Source organism: Heloderma suspectum, chromosome W, assembly GCF_057233095.1.
Source record: "Heloderma suspectum isolate Gila_16-S chromosome W, 16-S_ref, whole genome shotgun sequence".
Classification (NCBI taxonomy): domain Eukaryota; kingdom Metazoa; phylum Chordata; class Lepidosauria; order Squamata; family Helodermatidae; genus Heloderma; species Heloderma suspectum.
This window is the reverse complement of record NC_139475.1, coordinates 57,283,934-57,303,444: the sequence shown is the minus strand read 5'-3', so window position 1 is coordinate 57,303,444 and position 19,511 is coordinate 57,283,934. Positions and strand designations below refer to the sequence as shown.

The following is a 19,511-nucleotide window of genomic DNA, read 5'->3' as shown; positions in this document are numbered from 1 at the left end:
TTTATACAACAAAACATACAACTGAAAAAGAAAAGAGAAGAGAAGGTACAAAATATTCTAAAACAGATAAAGGAGAAAGAAGAATTCCTAAAGAAAAAACCAGGAAAGGCAAGTGTCCTCCGACAGATTAAATTACTCCAACAACAATTGTCGATGTTAACAGTTCAGGATATGCAAAAAAAATTAAACTTTGTAAAACAAAGAAATTTTGAATTTGCTAATAAACCAGGAAGATGGTTGGCCTATAAACTTAGAAAGGAAAAAGAAAAGAAAACAATTGTGAAAATAAGGGAAAGTGGATTAGAATTAACCGATAATGTGGCAATTCAGAAAGCCTTTGATCAATATTATTCAAATTTGTATAAAGGACAGGATATCTCCCCAGAATTAATGGATAAATATATTCATAAACAAAATTTACCAAAAATTACTAAGGAACAAAAACAAATGATGAATGGCCCAATAACAGTAAATGAAATAGTGGAAGCAATAAAAAAAATTAAATTGGACCAGATGGAATATCAGGATTATATTATAAGACGTGTGAATAAGAAATTTTACAACCGTTGAAAAATATGATGAACAGTATTTTAGAAAAGGGGGAGATACCGGAAACATGGAAAACAGCATATATACTGTAACATTTATACCTAAAGAAGGACAGGATTTAACCTCGACAAAAAACTACAGACCAATCTCATTATTAAACAATGACTATAAGATATCTGCAACAATTTTGGCAGAAAGGCTCAAGCAAATATTGCAGGAGTTTGTATATGAGGACCAAAGTGGTTTCTTACCAGGGAGACAGATGAGAGATAATGTAAGAATGATCTTGAATGTGGTGGAATATTTGGAAAAACACCCAGAAAAACAAGCAGCTCTGATCTTTTTAGATGCAGAGAAAGCATTTGATAATCTCAACTGGAAATTTTTAATTAAAACTTTAGAAGGACTGGACTTCGGAGAAAACTTTATAAAATGGGTGAAATCGGTATATACCGATCAAAAGGCTCAAATAATTATAAATGGGGATCTGACTAAACCTTGTGAGATACAAAGAGGAACAAGACAAGGTTACCCATTGTCACCACTACTGTTTATATTGGTTCTAGAACTATTGAAAGGAGATATAGGACAAGATGATCAAATTACAGGAATAAAGATTAAAAAGGAGAAATATAAGCTGATGGCCATTGCAGATGACTTGGTGTTTATGTTGGAAGAACCTTTAAAGGGAATTGAAATTTTAATGAAAAATTAAAAGAATTTGGAGCAGTGGCAGGGTTCCAAGTTAATAAACAGAAAACAAAAATTGTAACAAAGAATATGAACGTTCAAGAAAAAAAAAGTTGATGGATAAGACTGGATTCCAAATTGAAAAGAAAGTAAAATATTTGGGAGTCCTTTTGACAAATATGAATTGTATGCTTTTTCAAAATAACTATGTTAAAGTGTGGAATAAAATTAAACAAGACCTATTAAAATGGGAAAAATTACAACTATCACTTTTGGGAAGAATTGCAATGATCAAAATGAATATATTACCTAGAATGTTATTTTTGTTTCAAATGATACCCATTATTACATCGGATTTACCTTTTAAGCAGTGGCAGAGAGATATAACGAAGTTTATATGGCAAGCAAAAACCCAAGAGTTAAAATAAAAATTTTACAAGTTGCAAAGGAAAGAGGTGTCTTGGGATTACCAGATTTTAAAACCTATTTTTCTGCCAGCTGCTTGATGTGGATGAAGGAATGGGTGATGTTGAAAAATAGAAGACTTTTAGAACTAGAAGGACATGAATTGAGATACGGGTGGCATGGTTATTTGCGGTACGATAAAACAAAAGTGAATGTAGATTTTAATAATCACTATATAAGAAGGGCTGTATTAAGAATTTGGAATAAATATAAATTAAGGTTCTATCAAAAAATACCACGTTGGATATCTTCACAAGAAGCAATGCATAGAAGAGAATTTGATAGCACACATAAATGGATAAGATACAACGATTTAATGGAACTGTCACAAGGGGAATCTAAGTTAAAATCGAGGGAAAGCTTATTGGAAGAAGGTCATGTCTGTCAGTGGTTTTCATATTAGCAACTTAAAGAAAGGCTTAAAATAGATGAGAAAAATGGTGGATTTGAACAAACAGAATCTGAGTTTGAAACAGCACTGTGTACAAATGATGAACACGTTATTGCTAAACTGTATACATTACTGTTAAGATATGAGACAGAGGATGAACAAGTAAAAGATTGTATGATAAAAGGGGCACAAAATGTTGGTCATAATATATCAATGGAAGAGTGGGAAAGTATGTGGGGGAAAAGATTTAAAATTTACTTTATGTCCAAGTCTTAAAGAGAATTTTTATAAGATGATGTATAGATGGTATATGTCACCATTTAAATTGTCAAAAATGTATAAAGGTGTTTCTGGAAAATGTTGGAAATGTGAAAACCAAGAGGGAACATTTTATCATTTATGGTGGACTTGTAAAAAAAGCTAAAACATTTTGGAAATGAATACAGTCTTTAGCTCAAAGAATATTAAAGACTACTATAGAATTAAAGCCAGAAACTTTTTTATTGGGACTAACAGATAAACACGTAAAAGAGAAGGGGGGAACCCTCTTTCTCTACATGACAACGGCTGCAAGGTTACTGCATGCACAAAAGTGGAAGACTGAAACCATACCAACTGTGAGCGAGTGGATCATGACAATGATGGAGCTGGCAGAGATGGCAAAACTTACTATTATAATTCAAGAAGGGTCAACAACTAAATTTATGTTAGATTGGAAACCTTTTATAGAATTTGTGCAAGAAATAGAGAAAAATGATATCTATGTATGTGGATTTTGAACTCTGAGATGTTCTCTTTTGTTGTTGTTGTTGTTAAAATTAGGAGAGAAAGGAGATAATGTCTGTGAACTCAATGTATGATATACAACTAAGATAAGAACTAGAGAATAATAATAAGCATCTGTTGTGTAAGGGGAGCCAAAGGTGGATATCTTCCAATCTGAAGATATATTTTAGTGTATGTGTGTTGTGTGTTTATGTTTATGTTGTTGTTGTGTTTTGTTTTTCTTTTTTAAAAAATAAAAATTATTAGATAAAAAAGAGAATAGTTTACAACACAGATTATAATATCTTGTGGAAAGCTTGTTTCTAACCTTCTGGGTCCTAGTGCCTGATCAGCTCTTTCAAGCTTGTCCACCTGTATTTTACATGCAGGCAATAGTTCTGTGAGCCATTTAACTATAAATTCTTTAACAGATTATTGTTCTGTAGTCTCCATAATTCCACGAATTTGTATATTTTTCCTACGATTTCTGATGGACAAATCTGAATATTTTAAACTATTCTCTTCAATTAGCTTTCTTAAAAATTTAATTTGCACCTCATGTGCATCGAGCCTGTCTGTGTTCTGTGACACTGCAGGTTCTGTTTCTTTCATTCTCTCTTGGAATTGCCCCAATTTATCTTCCAGGATTTCCTTCCAGGCGGGCAATAAATCTTGTTTGAGTGGTGTTAGTTACTCAGTCAGTTCTTCTTTTGATACAGCTATCTCTCCAGTCCCAATGATTCCAAGCGTTGGTTGGAGCCTCTGTTTCTCCATGGCTTCTTTTCCCACCTCTTTATTTAGAACCATAGAACCATAGAAAAGTTGGGTTCAAAGGGGCCTACAAGACCATCGAGTCCAACCCCCTGCTCAATGCAGGAATCCAAGTCAAAGCATCCCTGACAGGTGGCTGTCTAGCCTCACCTTGAATGCCTCCGGTGTGGGAGAGCCCACCACCTCCCTAGGTAACTGTTTCCATTGCTGTATTGCCCTGACAGTCAGGAAGTTTTTCCTGATGTTCAGCCAGAATCTGGCTTCCTGGAACTGGAGCCCATTCCTTCCATGTCCTGCACTCCGGGATGATCGAGAAGAGATCATGGAATTTGGAAGCTATGCTTCTGGATTTGGAAGCTATGCTTCTATTAATGAAGCCCAAAACAGGATTGGCCCTTTTTGCAGCCAAATCACATTGTTGGCTCATATTCAGCTTGTGATCGACAACAATTCCAAGATCCTTCTTGCCTGTAGTGTGGTTGAGCCATGTATCCCCCATCTTGTAACTGTGCATTTGGTTTCTTTTTCCTAGGTGCAGAACTTGGCATTTATCTGTATTAAATTTAATTCAGTTGTTTTCTGCCCAGTGCTCCAGTCTATCAAGATCACTTTGAATATTGTTTCTGTCTTCCAAAGTATTAGCTATCCCGCCCAATTTGGTGTCATCTGCAAATTTGATCAGCATTCCCTGCACCTCCTCCTCCAAGTCATTAATAAAAATGTGGAAGAGTACTGGGCCCAGGACTGAGCCCTGCGGTACCCCGCTCGTTCCCTCTCCCCAGTTTGAGAAGATCCCACTGATAAGCACTCCCTGAAACCGATTCTGTAGCCAACTCTGGATCCACCTGATCATTGTTTCATCTAGCCCACTTTGAGCTAGTTTGCTCATCAGGATATCATGGGGCACTTTGTCGAAGGCTTTGCTGAAGTCGAGGTATATGATGTCCACAGCATTCCCACATTCCACAAGGGAGGTGACCTGATCAAAAAATGAGATCAGATTTGTCTGGCAGGATTTGTTCTTGACAAATCAATGTTGGCTTTGAGTAATCACTGCATTGTTTTCAAGGTGCTTACAGATGGATTGCTTTATCATCAGCTTCAGAATTTTCCCAGGGATTGATGTCAGACTGACTGGTTTGTAGTTCCCAGGTTCCTCCTTTTTACCCTTTTTGAAGATAGGGACCACATTAGCCCTCCTCCAGTCATCTGGTACTTCACCCGTCCTCCATGATTTCTCACAGAGAGTAGACAGTGGCTCTGAGAGTTCTTCTGCCAGTTCCTTTATTACTCTAGGATGCGGTTCATCTGACCCTGTAGATTTTGAGCTCATTCAAAGTAATTCAGTGTTCCTTGACCATATGCCTATCCATCTCAAGCTGCAATCCTGCCCCTTCAGCCTGTACTTCACCTTTGCCAGGGGGGTCACAGACCCTCTTTTGGGAGAAGACTGAGCCAAAGGAGGAATTGAGCACCTCTGCCTTTTCTTTGTCATCTGTTGTCATTTTGCCATCCTTATTTAATAGCTGAACCACCATTTCTTTCCTCTGTCTTTTACTATGCATGTAGCTGAAGAAAGCCTTTTTGTTGCTTTTAGCCTCCCTCGCTAACCTCAGCTCGTTCTCTGCTTTAGCCTTCCTGACACCATCCCTGCAACTCTGTGCTACCTGCCTGTACTATTCCTTTGTTGCTTGGCCTTCTCTCTCTGCTTCATATATGTGTACTTTTGTTTTCAGGTCATCGCTAAGCTTTTTGTGAAGCCACATGGGCTTCTTCTGTTGTCTTCCACCTTTTCTTCTTGTTGGAATTGTTTGTAATTGCGCCTTGAGAATTTCCTTGTTTAAAAGCTCCCACCCATCTTGGACTCCTTTTCTCATTAGAGTCGCTTGCCTTGGGACCTTCCTTCTCATTGTTCTGAGTTTATTAAAATCAGCTTTCCTAAAATCCAGGGTATGTGTTTGGCTACACTCGGCTTTTGCTTCCTTTAGAAACAAGAACTCAAGTATAACATGGTCGCTTTCCCCCAGAGTTCCTGTAACTGCTACTTTATCCACTAAGTCATCTCTGTTGGTTAGGATCAAGTCAAGGATAGCCGATCCTCTAGTTCCTTCCTCTACTTTCTGTAGGAGGAAGTTATCCGCCACACAAGTCAGGAATTTCCTGGAGGGGCCATGTTTTGCAGGATTTGTCTCCCAACAAATATCGGGGAAATTGAAGTCCCCCATTACAACTACATCATGCTTCCTTAAAACATTGGCTATTGGCTTTTCAAAAGTTTCATCCTCGTCTTCTCCTTGATTGGGTGGCCGTTAGTAGACTCTGACCACCAGGTTCCTTTTATTCTTTGCCCCATTTATTTTAACCCGGATGCTCTCGATGGGGCTACCAAGCTCATCCTCCTGTACTGCCGTGCAGAGATATGTATTTTTCACATACAGTGCAACCCCACCTACCTTTCTGCTCCTCCTGTTCTTTTTGAACAAGTGATATCCTTCAATCGCTGTATTCCAGTCATGAGAGTCATCCCACCAAGTCTCAGTTATACCTATGAAGTCATAATTTCCCTCCTGTATTAAGAGTTCAAGTTCGTTCTGTTTGTTTCCCATACTCTGGGCATTAGTATATAGACATCGAAGACCATGTGCTTCATAGTCTGGCTTTCTTCCTACATGTGTCTGAAGACTATTATTGGGTGCTATCAGAGCTGTTCTCTCTGTTGCGGTGCATGAGCCTTCGTCCATTGCTACCCCCAACTTTACCTCTCCCTTCCCCGTAGGGTTCAGTTTAAAGCCCTCCTGATGAAGTTCTTCCTGCTGTGGCCAAACACATTCTTCCCAGCCCTTGTGAGGTGCAACCCATCCCTTGCCAACAGCCCATCTTCCAGGAAGTATAGGCCGTGGTCCCAGAATCCAAATCTCTCTTGTCGGCACCACCTTCGTAGCCAGTCATTCACCTGGAGTATTTTTCGTTCCCTTTCTATCCCTCTTCTGACTACTGGAAGGATGGATGAGAAAACTATCTGGCCCCCAAAGTTCTGGAGTTTCCTTCCCAAAGCTTCAAAGTCTGACGTGATGTTTTCGTAGCTCCGCTTGGCAGTATCATTTGTTCCCACATGGCTGAGAAGACAGGGATACCTGTCGGTGGGCTTTATGAGTGCAGGCAACCTTTCAGTCATGTCTCTAATCTGTCCTCCCGGGAGACAATTCAGTTGTTACTTCACCAGCACTGCTAAATTTTGGATGCTTTATCAACAAAATTTTTAGTTCATCCACAGTCTTCCCCTCAGAGGGGATTCCCAGTAACTGGCAGTGTTCCACTAAAGCCTCTTTCCTCATAGCAAGGACTTCCATCTTTATGAGGCAACTTTGTAACACCTCTACCTGGGCTACAGAACAAAATGTCAGATGTCAATCTGCTCACAACACACACTCAAAGAATTTCTCTATTGAGTTTTCTTTTATTCTTGTTTATTTTGTTTAGCTGTCTGTTACTGCAACTCCCACTGTTTCAGTCACACACCCTGCACTTTTAGGCACACCCCCCACCACTGAGGGCAGAAGCCGAAACGTTTAGCTTAAATATATTTTTGAATACTCTGTTGTTAGTCTTTCTATCTTTCTTATATGTTTTACCATAAGACTGCCCGCGTCCACTGTGGATCCAGAGCCTCCGTGTTGCTTTGCTGTTGTGCCTTTTTGCACCAACCTCTCTCTCTTGGGAGGGAGGGAATTAGCCTTAAAAGGGGTGGGCATGTAGATCAGTGCAAGGCATAGAGATTGCCTTTGCATGCAGAAGGTCCCTGCTTCAATTCTTGGCATTTCCAGTTAAAATGATGTAAAGCAGCAGTGCTGGGTCCCTCCACCTGGGACTCTGGAGAGCCACCACCTACTACTCCAACAGTTCTTGACTGAATGGACCAATGGTCTGACTCAATATAAAACAGATTCCTGCATAAAGCGGAGGGCCTATTCAGCTTTGCAAGCGGGTCCCAGATCTAACCTAGGCATCTCCAGTTAAAAAGGAAACTTCTCTGGCCTGCAGACTTGGGGCACCCACCACCAGTTCTGAGCTAGCTGGACCATCAAAATGACTTGCTGTAAAACAGCTTGCTAGGGATGCTCAAGGAATTCTTTACAGATTCTGATGCAAAATCACTTGATCCACATCTCCCAGAGTAGTGTATAGATTGGGACATAATTATCCTTTGGACTTTGCACTTCTCCCAATTTTCTGACGCAGTTTTCAGCTGAAATAACACCAAAGTGCATTTAAAAATGCATATTTTGGGGTAAAATACATTTCGATATGCGTACTTAAATAAGTTTGGGAATGCATTTTTTGTGAGAATATGCATTCAAAAATACAGATTCTAAGTGAGGTTTTTGTGCAGATTTTTTTTAAAATTGCAAGTTAATGTGGAAATGGGACAGAACAGACTTATGAATGGACACAAATGGACACACATGAAATTGATACAGACCGAAAATAAGACAAATCCAGCCATCCCTACTCCCAAAGATATTCTTGTGTGATCTGGTTGATTAAAAGACAGCACTCCATCCCTCCAGCAGTGGCTAGCCACATATGCAGTGGTAGCGCTACCCATTTGGTGGCAAAGGAATCCACTCTCTCCTCAATTAGGCTGTTGGGCTACCACAGCTAATAGCCACTGACGCCCTGTTATTTATAGGCAGCTGCTCCCCTCCCCTTGCAAACATTTTCAGTGGCAAAATTGGATCCCCCACCCCAGTTCTCCAGAATCCAGCAACCATAGAAGAAGCACATTGATTTTGTAGCGTTGTACTATCTACTGTCCTACCAGGCAACTTTGGGGTGCAGGGTAGGGAACAGAGAAGGGAAAGGAGAGAGTTGTTCCTACAAGTTGCAGGAACACAGGAGGTAAGGTTCCTTGAATAGAAGCACAGAGAGAAGATCTGGAGATGAAGGCAGCTGCGTGAGGAAGAGCATCCAGTGACACAGTAGATTGTAGTGGAGACATTTTCAAGTTATGTCAGGGGATCCACAGCTACTCACAAGCATTCACTAAATATGAGGGAGAGCGAGAGTAGAATCAACCCATTGTGTGCTTAATTGTCATGCTAAGATTTCTAATGCCCTGGGTGTGACACATTGAAAGACCTCCTCTTCCCCTAAACACCAGTGCGATCCCTCACTCTGCATTTACATACACACACACACACACACACAGCTGGCTATGCTTCGTTTCTGTTCTGTTTGCACACACACTAAGCCTTAGTGCATGTGTGTAAACAGAACAGAAGCTAAGCGTAGCCAGATAACAAGGGAATTCCCTTTTGTACCGCTCTTGCATGTGCAGGGGAATCGCCTTGTTATCTCTGATCAGAGATAACATGTTGTTGTTGTTCAGTCGTGTCCGACTCCTCGTGACCCTGTGGACCATAGCACGCCAGGCCTTCCTGTCCTCCGCTCTCTCCCGGAGCGTGCTCAAGTCCATACTCATTGCATCGGTGATGCTATCTAGCCATCTCATCCTCTGCCGCCCCCTTCTCCTTTTGCCTTCAATCTTTCTCAGCATCAGGGCCTTTTCCAGTGAGTTTTCTCTTCGCATTATTTAAAATGTTCCTTGGCCACCTTTCAGGGCACAAGCCCTCCCAAGGTGGCTTACAGCAATAAAATGCATAAAAACAGTTAAAATATTAAAAGCGATAAAATCATAAAAACAATAAAAGCCAACAATAAAACCAGCAACAATGACTACAGCAATAACAGCAACAACAGCATTCACATCAAGAGAAGGCCATGGTAAAATAATATGTTTTCAAGGCATTCTTAAAAGCCTGCAATGACGGAGAATGGCAGACCTCTGATGGCAGCTTGTTCCAAAGCCGTGGGGCCACTGCAGAGAAGGCCCTCTCACGTGTGTTCACCCACCAACTCCGGCCCAAGCCCCCAGGAGCATCCAGGCCAGGGGACAAGGTGAGGGGGTGGGGCCCGGGGAGGGAGCCCAACACTCCACAAGCTAGATTGGGAACCTCCATGGGTTAGATTAGGCCTGTGGGTCAAAGGTTTCCTGCCACTGCACCAAGGACTACACCCCATTGAACACGGTGAGATTTTCCTCCAAGTAAGCATGCATAAGATTGCCCTGCAAAAGTGCAAGCCAGGAAGCCCTAGGTTCAAATGTCTCATCTCAGCCTAGAGGTCATTGCAGGGGAGGGGTTGTAATTCAGCAGCAGAGTACCTACTTTGAATGCAGGAGGTGGTAGGTTCAATCCCTGGCATCTCCAGCTTAAACAAAGAAGTATGCGAGGTCTGCCTGAGACAACACTGGAGTGCTGCTGCCAGTCAGAGTAGACAGTACTGGGCCAGATGGAAAAATAGTCTGACCTGGTCTAAGGCAGCTTCCTAGGTCCCTTTGTTGCACAGGTTAATCTTAGGCCAGGTACTATTCTCTTAGCTCCACCTCACTCCCCATAGGTTAGAATTATCATTTTACCAATCTTATGCACAGCCGCATCACACAAATCAGTCTGACCTGGTGTATCTAGCCCGGTACTGGCAGCAGCCCTCTGGGGTCCAGGAAGAGAAAGGTCTTGTTCTTTTTAACTGGAGTTGCCAGGAACTGAACCTGGGACCTTCTGCACACAAAGCAGGTGCTCTGCCACTCAGCTATGGGCTTTACCTTACAAGACTGGGGTAAGGCTTTGATATAAGCTAGATACACTTATGTGCATATTCATTATCACCAGAAAAATGCAAATTTGTTGTAGAACATGGATGGTGTTTGTGTGCGTACACACTATATCCAGTCATGTTATGGAAGCATATCCCAGAATTCTCTAGAGCAGGAAGAACCTTCCTCTTTAACATAAGCAGGAGGAGTCTGAGAGGTTCATGTAATTCAAGGATACCTGAACTTTTTATAACTGCTCCCAGTTCACTTTCACTCCTTTCTCAAGTGGATTCACCATTATCACCACCTCTGCATCAGGGCTATCATCCGTGAGCCAGATGTGGTGGAGGTGTGGGGAGAGAAATGCTCTCTGCCAAACTAGTGCTAGTGCCAGGATTGATCCTGAGCGCAGGGAGATAGTTAGCAGCTCAGATTCAGAAGAGGAGCAGCCAGAACTAGGGGAGGCATTTTCACAGGCCAGTTCAGATATGGGTAGGTGCGCTGCTCAGGTTACCAGCTCCCAGATGGCCGGGCCTAAAGCTCCCTCCTCACCCCCCTCTGTGAGAAGCAGCAGGAGGGGGGGCTTGGGGACTGTGACCTAAGAGACGCGAGGCGGCGTCGCAGAGCTAAGAGGGAAACGTCAGGGGCGGCGCCCAGACGGCCGACCCGGTGAGCGCTGCGTGAGAAGCTACGCAGGGAAGCATCGTGCGAGGGGCGGGACCCCCCTCCCCACGTTAGCCTAGCCAGACAGCCGCCCTCTCAAACCGCGGGCAACGTTCGGTGATCCCATTTGGATACCCTGGAGGCATGCCTTTGCAGCCAGGGAGTCTTCGAGGATCCGCATCTGTAATGAACCTGCGAACAATGCATTACGGGCGTGAGACTGAAGCCTCTCCTTTTTTGTGTTTGTGAGAGCTTGAGGAAGGAGGGACCCAAGGGAAACGTCACAGCTAGTAGAAATTGCTGCTGCACAGTTTTGTATCCCTGTGCAATCACAGTGTGCAAGGCCTCAAGTGCTCATGAGTAACCAAGGTCCCTGCCTGAATCAGCTCCCTGTGACAATTAAACCAACATCAGAGAACATAGGTTATCGGGCAGATTAAAAATATAATTAATAAATAACAACCAAACCTGCAGATTTGCTGTTATCAGCAATGATCAAATTAACAAATTACATGAGAAAAGAGTAAAAAATAGGAACATTTTATTGGCACCTTTTAATGGATTTTCTAGATCCAATTCATTATTGCCTAGTCTACACTTTTGTTTTAAGATGAATTAAAGGATAATATTGTTTAGAATAATGAAATTAATAATAGTTGTTCAGTATTTTTCAAGAAATCATAGAATTTCAGAGTTGGAAGAGGTTGGGGGGGGTCATCTAGTCAGTGTAGCAATCTACAAGCATCCTTGCCAAATGGCCACCTAGCCTCTGCTTAAGTACTTCAAGGGAAAGCTCCCCAGCTCCTGAGGCAGACTGTTATTCTGCCAAACAGCTTGTAGCATTAGGAAAATTCTCCTCATGTTTATCCAAAATCAACTTCCCTGCAATTTCCACATGTTGGTTCTAGTTCTGCCCTTGGGAACAACAGAGAACAAGTCTGCTCCATCTTCTGCATGACAGCCCTTTAGGTAACTGAAGACCACTATTATGTCTGCCATTAATTTTCTCTTCTCCAGGCTCTTTCAACTGTACCTCAGAGGACTTGTTTGTTTTGAAACAAATTTATGTCATTAATGTAGATCTGTCATGTGTGTGTGTGTGTGTGTGTGTGTGCGCGGGGGGGGGGGTATTTTAAAGCATTCTTTGCTTGAACAGCTGAAACAATGGGTTTCACAATAGTATGGGGCTTAAGTTAGTTCTGACTAGCAAGCCCCATTAATTTCAATGAGTCTACTCTAAGTGGGATTAATATTGGATACTACTCAATGTACTAAGGAAAAATGATAATCTCTATGTATAAATCTTGATTATAATTAGAATCATAGAATAGTAGGGTTGGAAGGGGCCTACAAGGCCATCGAGTCCAACCCCCTGCTCAGTGCAGGATCCCAGTCAGAGCATCCCTGACAGGTGGCTGTCCAGCCTCATCTTGAAGGCCTCCAGTGTGGGGGAGCCCACCGCCTCCCTAGGGAATCAGTTCCATTGTCGTATTGCTCTAACAGTCAGGACGTTTTTCCTGATGTTCAGCCGGAATCTGGCTTCCTGTCACTGGAGCCCATGATTCCGTGTCCTGCACTCTGGGATGATCGAGAAGAGATCCTGGCCTTCCTCTCTGGGACGGCCTTCCAAGTACTTGAAGAGTGCTATCATATCTCCCCTCAGTCTTCTCTTCTCAAGGCTAAACATGCCCAGTTCTTTCAGTCTCTCCTCATACGGCTTTGTTTCCAGTCCCCTGATCATCTTTGTTGCCCTCCTCTGAACCCTCTCCAGCTTGTCTGCATCCTTCTTAAAGTGTGATGCCTGGACACAGGACTCCAGATGAGGCCTAACCAGTGCTGACTAGAGGGGAACTAGGACTTCCCAGGATTTGGAAGCGATGCTTCTATTAATGCAGCCCAAAACAGCATTTGCCTTTTTTGCAGCCACATCACATTGTTGGCTCATATTCAGCTTGTGATCGACAACAATTCCAAGATCTTTCTTGCTTGTGGTGTTGTTGAGCCACATATTCCCCATCTTGGAGGGGGATTCAACAATTATTTGTTGAACTATTATTAAAGGAATATTTAAAATGCTATTATCGCTCCACATGCTTTGCAGAAACAGTGGATCTCACCTGACCCATGGAGGAAACATGGGCACAGGGGAGCCACCACCCCTCGACACAACAGCCCTACTTTGCAAAAGTCCCACCTCCCAGGGCCACAGCAGCTCCCTCCCCTGTTTCGTCATGGGACACATGCTCACGCTCACCTAGCAATGCGGGACAGGATCTCCTTGACACAGATAACCAGCCTCTCATGTTGCACAGGTTTGCTCTCGATGGTGCTGTGTAGTTTTGCCATGTAAAAATCCAGGGTGCTCAGCATGGGAGTTTCACCTGTGCCTGCCAGAGAGATACCCATTAGCTACCCACCTGTCTCCATCATGCTCTGCAAATTTCACAGCTCTGCTGATTTTGCATGTCTTGGATTTGGTTTCGGAAGAACGGTGGGCAGTTAGGTGTGAATTTGCCCAGAGTCATATGCAGTATTTAATGCAGCATTTAATAGTACAAGTACACCTATTTACTAGCGCCGCTGGCAATTTTCATGATTTTAGAGCGGGTTCTCATAGCTGTATTCACATACAGCGAAGGGCACGCTCTTTGCCACTAACAGAAGCTAAAACAATGCATAGTAGCTGTACGGTTTGTAGCTTCTAGCTGATAAGGATGTGCTTTCTGTACTACAAGAAACTTATTTTGCTGCCAAGAGAGAAAGCCCCCCCTGCCCCTTTCTCCTTTTGGGTGAAGGGAGGGGTGAGTGTGTGTGTTTTCTGACAGTTGAACTAAGTGATGAGACCAAGCCCTATAAAATCCTGAGCAGGTTGGCCTGCTACCTGCTCTTGTCTGAGAGGGAGAAGGTGTGCCACCTGCTCAGATAACCAGCCCCTTGGGACAATGCCTGTTACTTTCAAGGGAACCGGAGTAACTGCAGCTGAGAGGGTGGTGGTGGTGTAAGCTTATATCTTATTATTTGCATCCTTTTTCCAACAATAAACTATAACATCCTTTCACACAAGTGGACTTGAGTCATATTGGTACCTTCAAATCTGGTTAGCATGTGGGTCCTGAGCATGCCAGGCCCCAGTTTAAGACGGCATAATTTATGCTACTTCCAGGAGTGACAAAGAACGAATCCTCACCCTCTGGCAGCCTGGAAATCTTCTGCCACACAGTTTCAAGCTTGTCTTAAGGGCTAGAAACTTGCTTCTTTTAAAAAAAGAAAAAGTTGAGACGCAGAATTCTGTCCCAAACAGCGAATTCTGTATTCACACAGTACAGATACAGAACATGCACAGACACACACACACACACACACACACACACACACACACTGGGTTCTGGAATATGTGGATAGATGTACGAGGCTGTTCTAAATTTTTATTTTTAGGTTTGCAATTTATAACCTGACATGGGACAATATCTAGGTTTATCTTTGCTGCTCTTCAATTAGACAAGTGTTTTAAGCATTTTTATTATGTTAGTTACTCTGAGAACAGTGTTTCTATTACAGGACAGGGCAGGGGCAGCCAGCCCGATTACCTTTTGGGATGGCTCACTTAACTCCTATTTTTAAAAGGCTATGGAAGGGCATGAATTGGCTAAAATTGAAGGGAATAAAGATGGGGCTTGGGGGCTTCATTTAAGGCCTCTTCCCTTTTTACCCCTCCTCCATAATCTGAGCACAGTCTAAGAGACCTCAGGCTGAAGAGCAAGGTAAACACAAACAAACTAATAATACTGCAAATAATACATACTCCTACTACTAGCGAGGTCAAACAGTTTTGGCCAGAACTGTCTAGTCCAACAGGCAGCAACTGCAGATTGAACCTAGGATCTTCTGCACTGGCAGCCAGTCCATTTCTGGGCCCAGTTCAAAGTGGTGGTATTAACTTCCAAAGGTCTCAGCGGCTTAGGGCCAAGTCATCTGAAGGATCACCCTTTTCCATATATACTTGCCTGCACCCTACGATCATCTTCAGAGGCCATTCTCTGGGTGGCCCCGCCAAATAAGGTGAAGTGGGTGACTACTAAGAGGGCCTTTTCAGTGATGGCACCTCAGCTGTGGAAGGCACAGAGCACCTCGCCTGGCGCCTACATTGTGGTCTTTTTTGGCAGCAGGCAAAGACCTTATTTCTAGTCCTTCAGTTTTCAAAATTGTGTCAATGCATTTTTAGATCTTTTTGCGGCTGCTGGCTTTTACTTTGGTTTTATTCTGCTTTAAACTTAGGGGTTTTAGATTATGTTTTACTATGTAATTGCGTTGTATGGTTTTTAACCTTTGTTTTGTGAACCGACTACTGGGCAGTATAAAATGTAATCTATAATGATAAAAGAGGATGTGTCTGCCTGTCCATCCATTAGCACCATAGCACCAAGACCATGGAATGTAGACACCTGAAACTTGGCATGCATATTAAGGGATCACTGCCTTGTTGTGGCGAAGGGGCTTGCATAACTCAGTGAAGCCATAAGCTATGCCGTGCAGGGCCACCCAAGACGGACAGGTCATGGCAGAGAGTTCTGACAAAATGTGGTCCACTGGAGAAGGAAATGGCAACCCACTCCAGTATTCTTGCCAAGAAAACCCCCTGGAACATATCACAAGGCTAAAAGAGATGACGCCGGAAGATGAGCCCCTCAGGTCGGAAGGTGTCCAATATACTACTGGGGAAGAGCAGAGGGAATTTCCAAGTAGCGCCAGAAAGAGTGAAGCGGCTGGGCCAAAGCCGAAAGGACACTCAGCTGTGGATGTGTCTGGTGGTGAAAAGAAAGTCCGACGCTGTAAAGAACAATATTGTTTAGGCACCTGGAATGTACAATCAATGAGTCAAGGTAGGTGGTCAAGCATGAGATGGCAAGATTGAACATCGACATCTTGGGAATCAGCGAACTAAAATGGACAGGCATGGGCGAATTTAATTCAGGTGACCCTCATATCTACTACTGTGGGCAAGAATCCCTTAGAAGAAATGGAGTAGCACTCATAGTCAACAAAAGGGTGGGAAAAGCAGTAGGAAGCATTACTAACAACAAAGCTAGTGGAGATGACAGTATTCCAGCTGAGCTATTTAAAATCCTAAAAGATGATGCTGTTAAAGTGCTGCACGCAATATGCCAACAAATTTGGAACACTCAACAGTGGCCACAAGACTGGAAAAGGTCAGTTTACATTCCAATTCCAAAGAAAGGCAATGCCAAAGAGTGCTCAAACTACCGTACAATTGCGCTCATTTCACATGCCAGCAAGGTGATGCTCAAAATCCTACAAGCTAGGCTTCAGCAGTACATGAACCGAGAACTGCCGGAAGTACAAGCTGGGTTTCGAAGACGCAGAGGAACTGGAGATCAAATCGCCAACGTTCGCTGGATCATGGAGAAAGCAAGAGAATTCCAGAAAAATGTCTATTTCTGCTTCATTGACTATGTTAAAGCATTTGATTGTGTGGATCGCAACAAACTGTGGCAAATTCTTAAAGAGATGGAGGTACCAGACCACCTTACCTGTCTCCTGAGAAGCCTGTACGAGGGTCAAGAAGCAACAGTAAGAACCAGACATGGAACAACCGATTGGTTCCAAATTGGGAAAGGAGTACGACAAGGCTGCATATTGTCACCCTGCTTATTTAATTTATATGCAGAGTACATCATGAGAAACGCCTGAATCACAGGTCGGAATTAAGATTGCCGGGAGAATTATCAACAACCTCAGATACGCAGATCATACCACCCTAATGGCAGAAAGCGAAGAGGATCTCAAGAGCCTCTTGTTGAGGGTGAAAGCGGAGAGTGCAAAAGCTGGCTTGAAACGCAACATTAAAAAAACGAAGATCATGGCATCTGGCCCCATCACTTCCTGGCATATAGAAGGGGAAGAAATATGACAGATTTTATTTTCTTGGGCTCCAAGATCACCGCAGACGGTGACTGTAGCCATGAAATTAAAAGACGCTTGCTCCTTGGGAGGAAAGCTATGGCAAATCTAGACAGCACAGTAAGAAGCAGAGACATCACCTTGCCGACAAAGGTCCGTCTAATCAAAGCTATGTTTTCCCCAGTAGCAACGTATGGCTGTGAGAACTGGACTATAAGGAAGGCTGAGCGCTGAAGAATCGATGCTTTTGAACTGTGGTGCTGGAAAAGACTCTTACGAGTCCCCTGGACTGCAAGGAGGTCAAATCAGTCCATCCTAAAGGAAATCAACCCTGACTGCTCACTGGAAGGACAGATGCTGAAGCTCAAATATTTTGGCCACCTAATGCGAAGAGAAGACTCCCTGGAAAAGACCCTGATGCTGGGAAAGACTGAAGGCAAAAGGAGAAGGGGATGGCAGAGGATGAGATGGCTAGATAGCATCACCGATGCAATGAACATGAACTTGAGCACACTCCGGGAGAGATCGCAGGACAGGAAGGCCATGGGGTCACGAAGAGTCGGACACGACTTAATGACTGAACAACAAAGGGGTGTCCACCTTGGGGTAATTTTTTTTTAAGTATTAATTTTAATGTGTCCATGTGTCTGAAGCCATCTTCAGTCACTAAGCAGGAGGCTTCCCTAACCAGCACACAGCTTTGCAGTCAATACAGTTTGAAGCCAGGAGGGAGCGTTCCGAGTTATATGGCTTCCCCCTCTCCTGTGCTGTGGGGGCAGCCCCCCCCCCAAGGAGAATGGAGTGGACAGACCCCTTGCTCTGGGAGCTATAGGGGTACACCATAGCAGGGGCTGTGCCTAGGGGTGCCAGCAGGCATGGCTTCACTCCGGTGGGGCAGGAACAGCTCTGATAGCTACATAACTTTGCTGGAAGGCTTCAGTGTGTGAAACTAATGGCTATTCCAAACTGTGCAAAGCCAGGTCAAGTCACTAGTAAATAAATGAAATAAATGTAAATTAAAAATCTCCAAGCAAAGCACACACACCCCCAGTGAGCGACAGCCCCTCTGAGATTAAAGGCCACATTGCCAAGGGTTGCTCTGCCACCACAGCTCGGCCAAGGTCCTCCACTCTCTGCCTCCTTATTGTACCTGGAATGGGGAGGCTGGCGAAACTGGCCATGAGGGCCTGGTGCATGGTCCGGAGCTGCTGCTGGAGCGCCATTGTCTGCCTCTCCTCCAGTGCAAGCTCCTGCTCCAAGCGCTCCTTGGCACAGCTCATGCTCTCCACATGCTTCTGCAAGATGGCGTTCTGCTCCTCGAACTCCATGTTCACCTTCCGCAGGCACTGTAGCTCAGTTTCCCATGCTACTCCAGGGAAAAAAGAAGAGGGCAGGATGAAAGCAAAGCGTAGGGCCGGCGGTGTGTCATCCATGCTGTCCTGCCCAGTGGTGTAGCAGAGCCACGGCTTGCAGGGTCAAAGCACCAGCACATTTCCATTAGCAGAGACGCTGCCGTCTTGTGCCCCCCGACCCTGGATTCCCTGTTCCCTCTGAGCTTAGCTATAATCCTCACAATACCTGAGGGGAAATGTATTGTCCCAGCAACAATATATCATTCCTTGTTGTAATGTAAAGTATTTTGGGGTGGCTTGGTCCCATTAGCTTTACAAGAGACCTGATTCTGGTGGAGATCCACAGTGCAGAGTTAAAAATGGAACTCACTACCACAGGACGTAGTGATGGCCACCAACTTGGATGGCTTTAGAAGGGGGCTGGACAAATTCCTGGAGGAGAAGGCTGTCCACTGCTGCTAGTCCTGATGGCTCTGTGCCACCTCCAGTACCATAGGCAGTGAGCCTCTGTACACCAGTTGCTGGGGAACATGGGCAGGAGGGTGCTCCTGCGCTCATGTCCTGCTTGTGGGTTTCCCGTGGGCAGCTGGTTGGCCGCTGCATGAACAGAATGATTGGTGTGATCCAGCAGGGCTCTTCTTATGAAATGAAAACTACTACAACTGATTTGTTGACAAGGACCAGCACACCTGCCTGCAACTTTGGACTCTCCTTGCAGGCAAGGCTATCGGGACTACTCTTCAACATTTTTATTAATGACTATTGAGGAGGTGCAGGGAATGCTGATCAAATTTGCAGATGCCACAAAATTGGGCGGGATAGCTAATACCCTGGAAGATGGACACAAAACTCAAAGTGATCTGGATAGACTGGAGCGCTGGGCAGAAAACAACAGAATGGAATTTTATAGGGATAAATGCCAAGTTCTGCACTTCGGGCTGCATTAATAGAAGCATAGCTTCCAAATCCTGGGAAGTACTAGTCCCCCTCTACTCAGCACTGGTTAGGCCTCATCTGGAGTAGTGTGTCCAGTTCTGGGCTTGCAGTTCAAAAGGCTGGTTTTGCATTTCAGAGCTCAAACCTCACCTCTGCCTTTTACCTAGGATTTGGAAGCTATGCTTCTATTAATGCAGCCCAAAAGAGCATTGGCCTTTTTTGCAGCCAATGAATTTTTTGGATTCTTTCTGGATCTCCCTCTCTTGCAGATCCGCATCTTGCCCCTGCTCTCCAGCCCTCCACTTCTCGTCCCTCCCCAATACCAGAGCAACCCATCCAGAATCCTCTCCAAAAC

At 43.9% G+C, this 19,511-nt stretch overlaps 1 protein-coding gene across 1 annotated transcript; it reads right to left on the bottom strand.

Moving 5' to 3' along the window:
- Window positions 1-11,020: 11,020 nt before the first annotated feature.
- LOC146334050 (SWI/SNF-related matrix-associated actin-dependent regulator of chromatin subfamily E member 1-related-like) lies at window positions 11,021-18,301 on the bottom strand. The gene is made up of 4 exons (XM_084824907.1): window positions 18,019-18,301; window positions 13,204-13,336; window positions 11,283-11,339; window positions 11,021-11,141 (listed from the first exon to the last, which is right to left on the bottom strand). The coding sequence occupies exons 1-4, from the start codon at window positions 18,299-18,301 to the stop codon at window positions 11,021-11,023; spliced, it is 594 nt and encodes a 197-aa protein (XP_084681033.1).
- Between the last annotated feature and the right edge of the window lie 1,210 nt (window positions 18,302-19,511).

Excerpts from the sequence above, each read along its gene's own strand:
- LOC146334050 (XM_084824907.1), bottom strand. The coding sequence starts at position 18,301 with ATGGATGACACACCGCCGGCCCTACGCTTTGCTTTCATCCTGCCCTCT. Across the intron at positions 13,337-18,018 it reads CGCCAGCCTCCCCATTCCAG|GCACAGGTGAAACTCCCATG; the intron begins GTACAATAAGGA and ends TCTCTCTGGCAG. Across the intron at positions 11,142-11,282 it reads CACTTGAGGCCTTGCACACT|GTTCATTACAGATGCGGATC; the intron begins GTGATTGCACAG and ends CATTGTTCGCAG.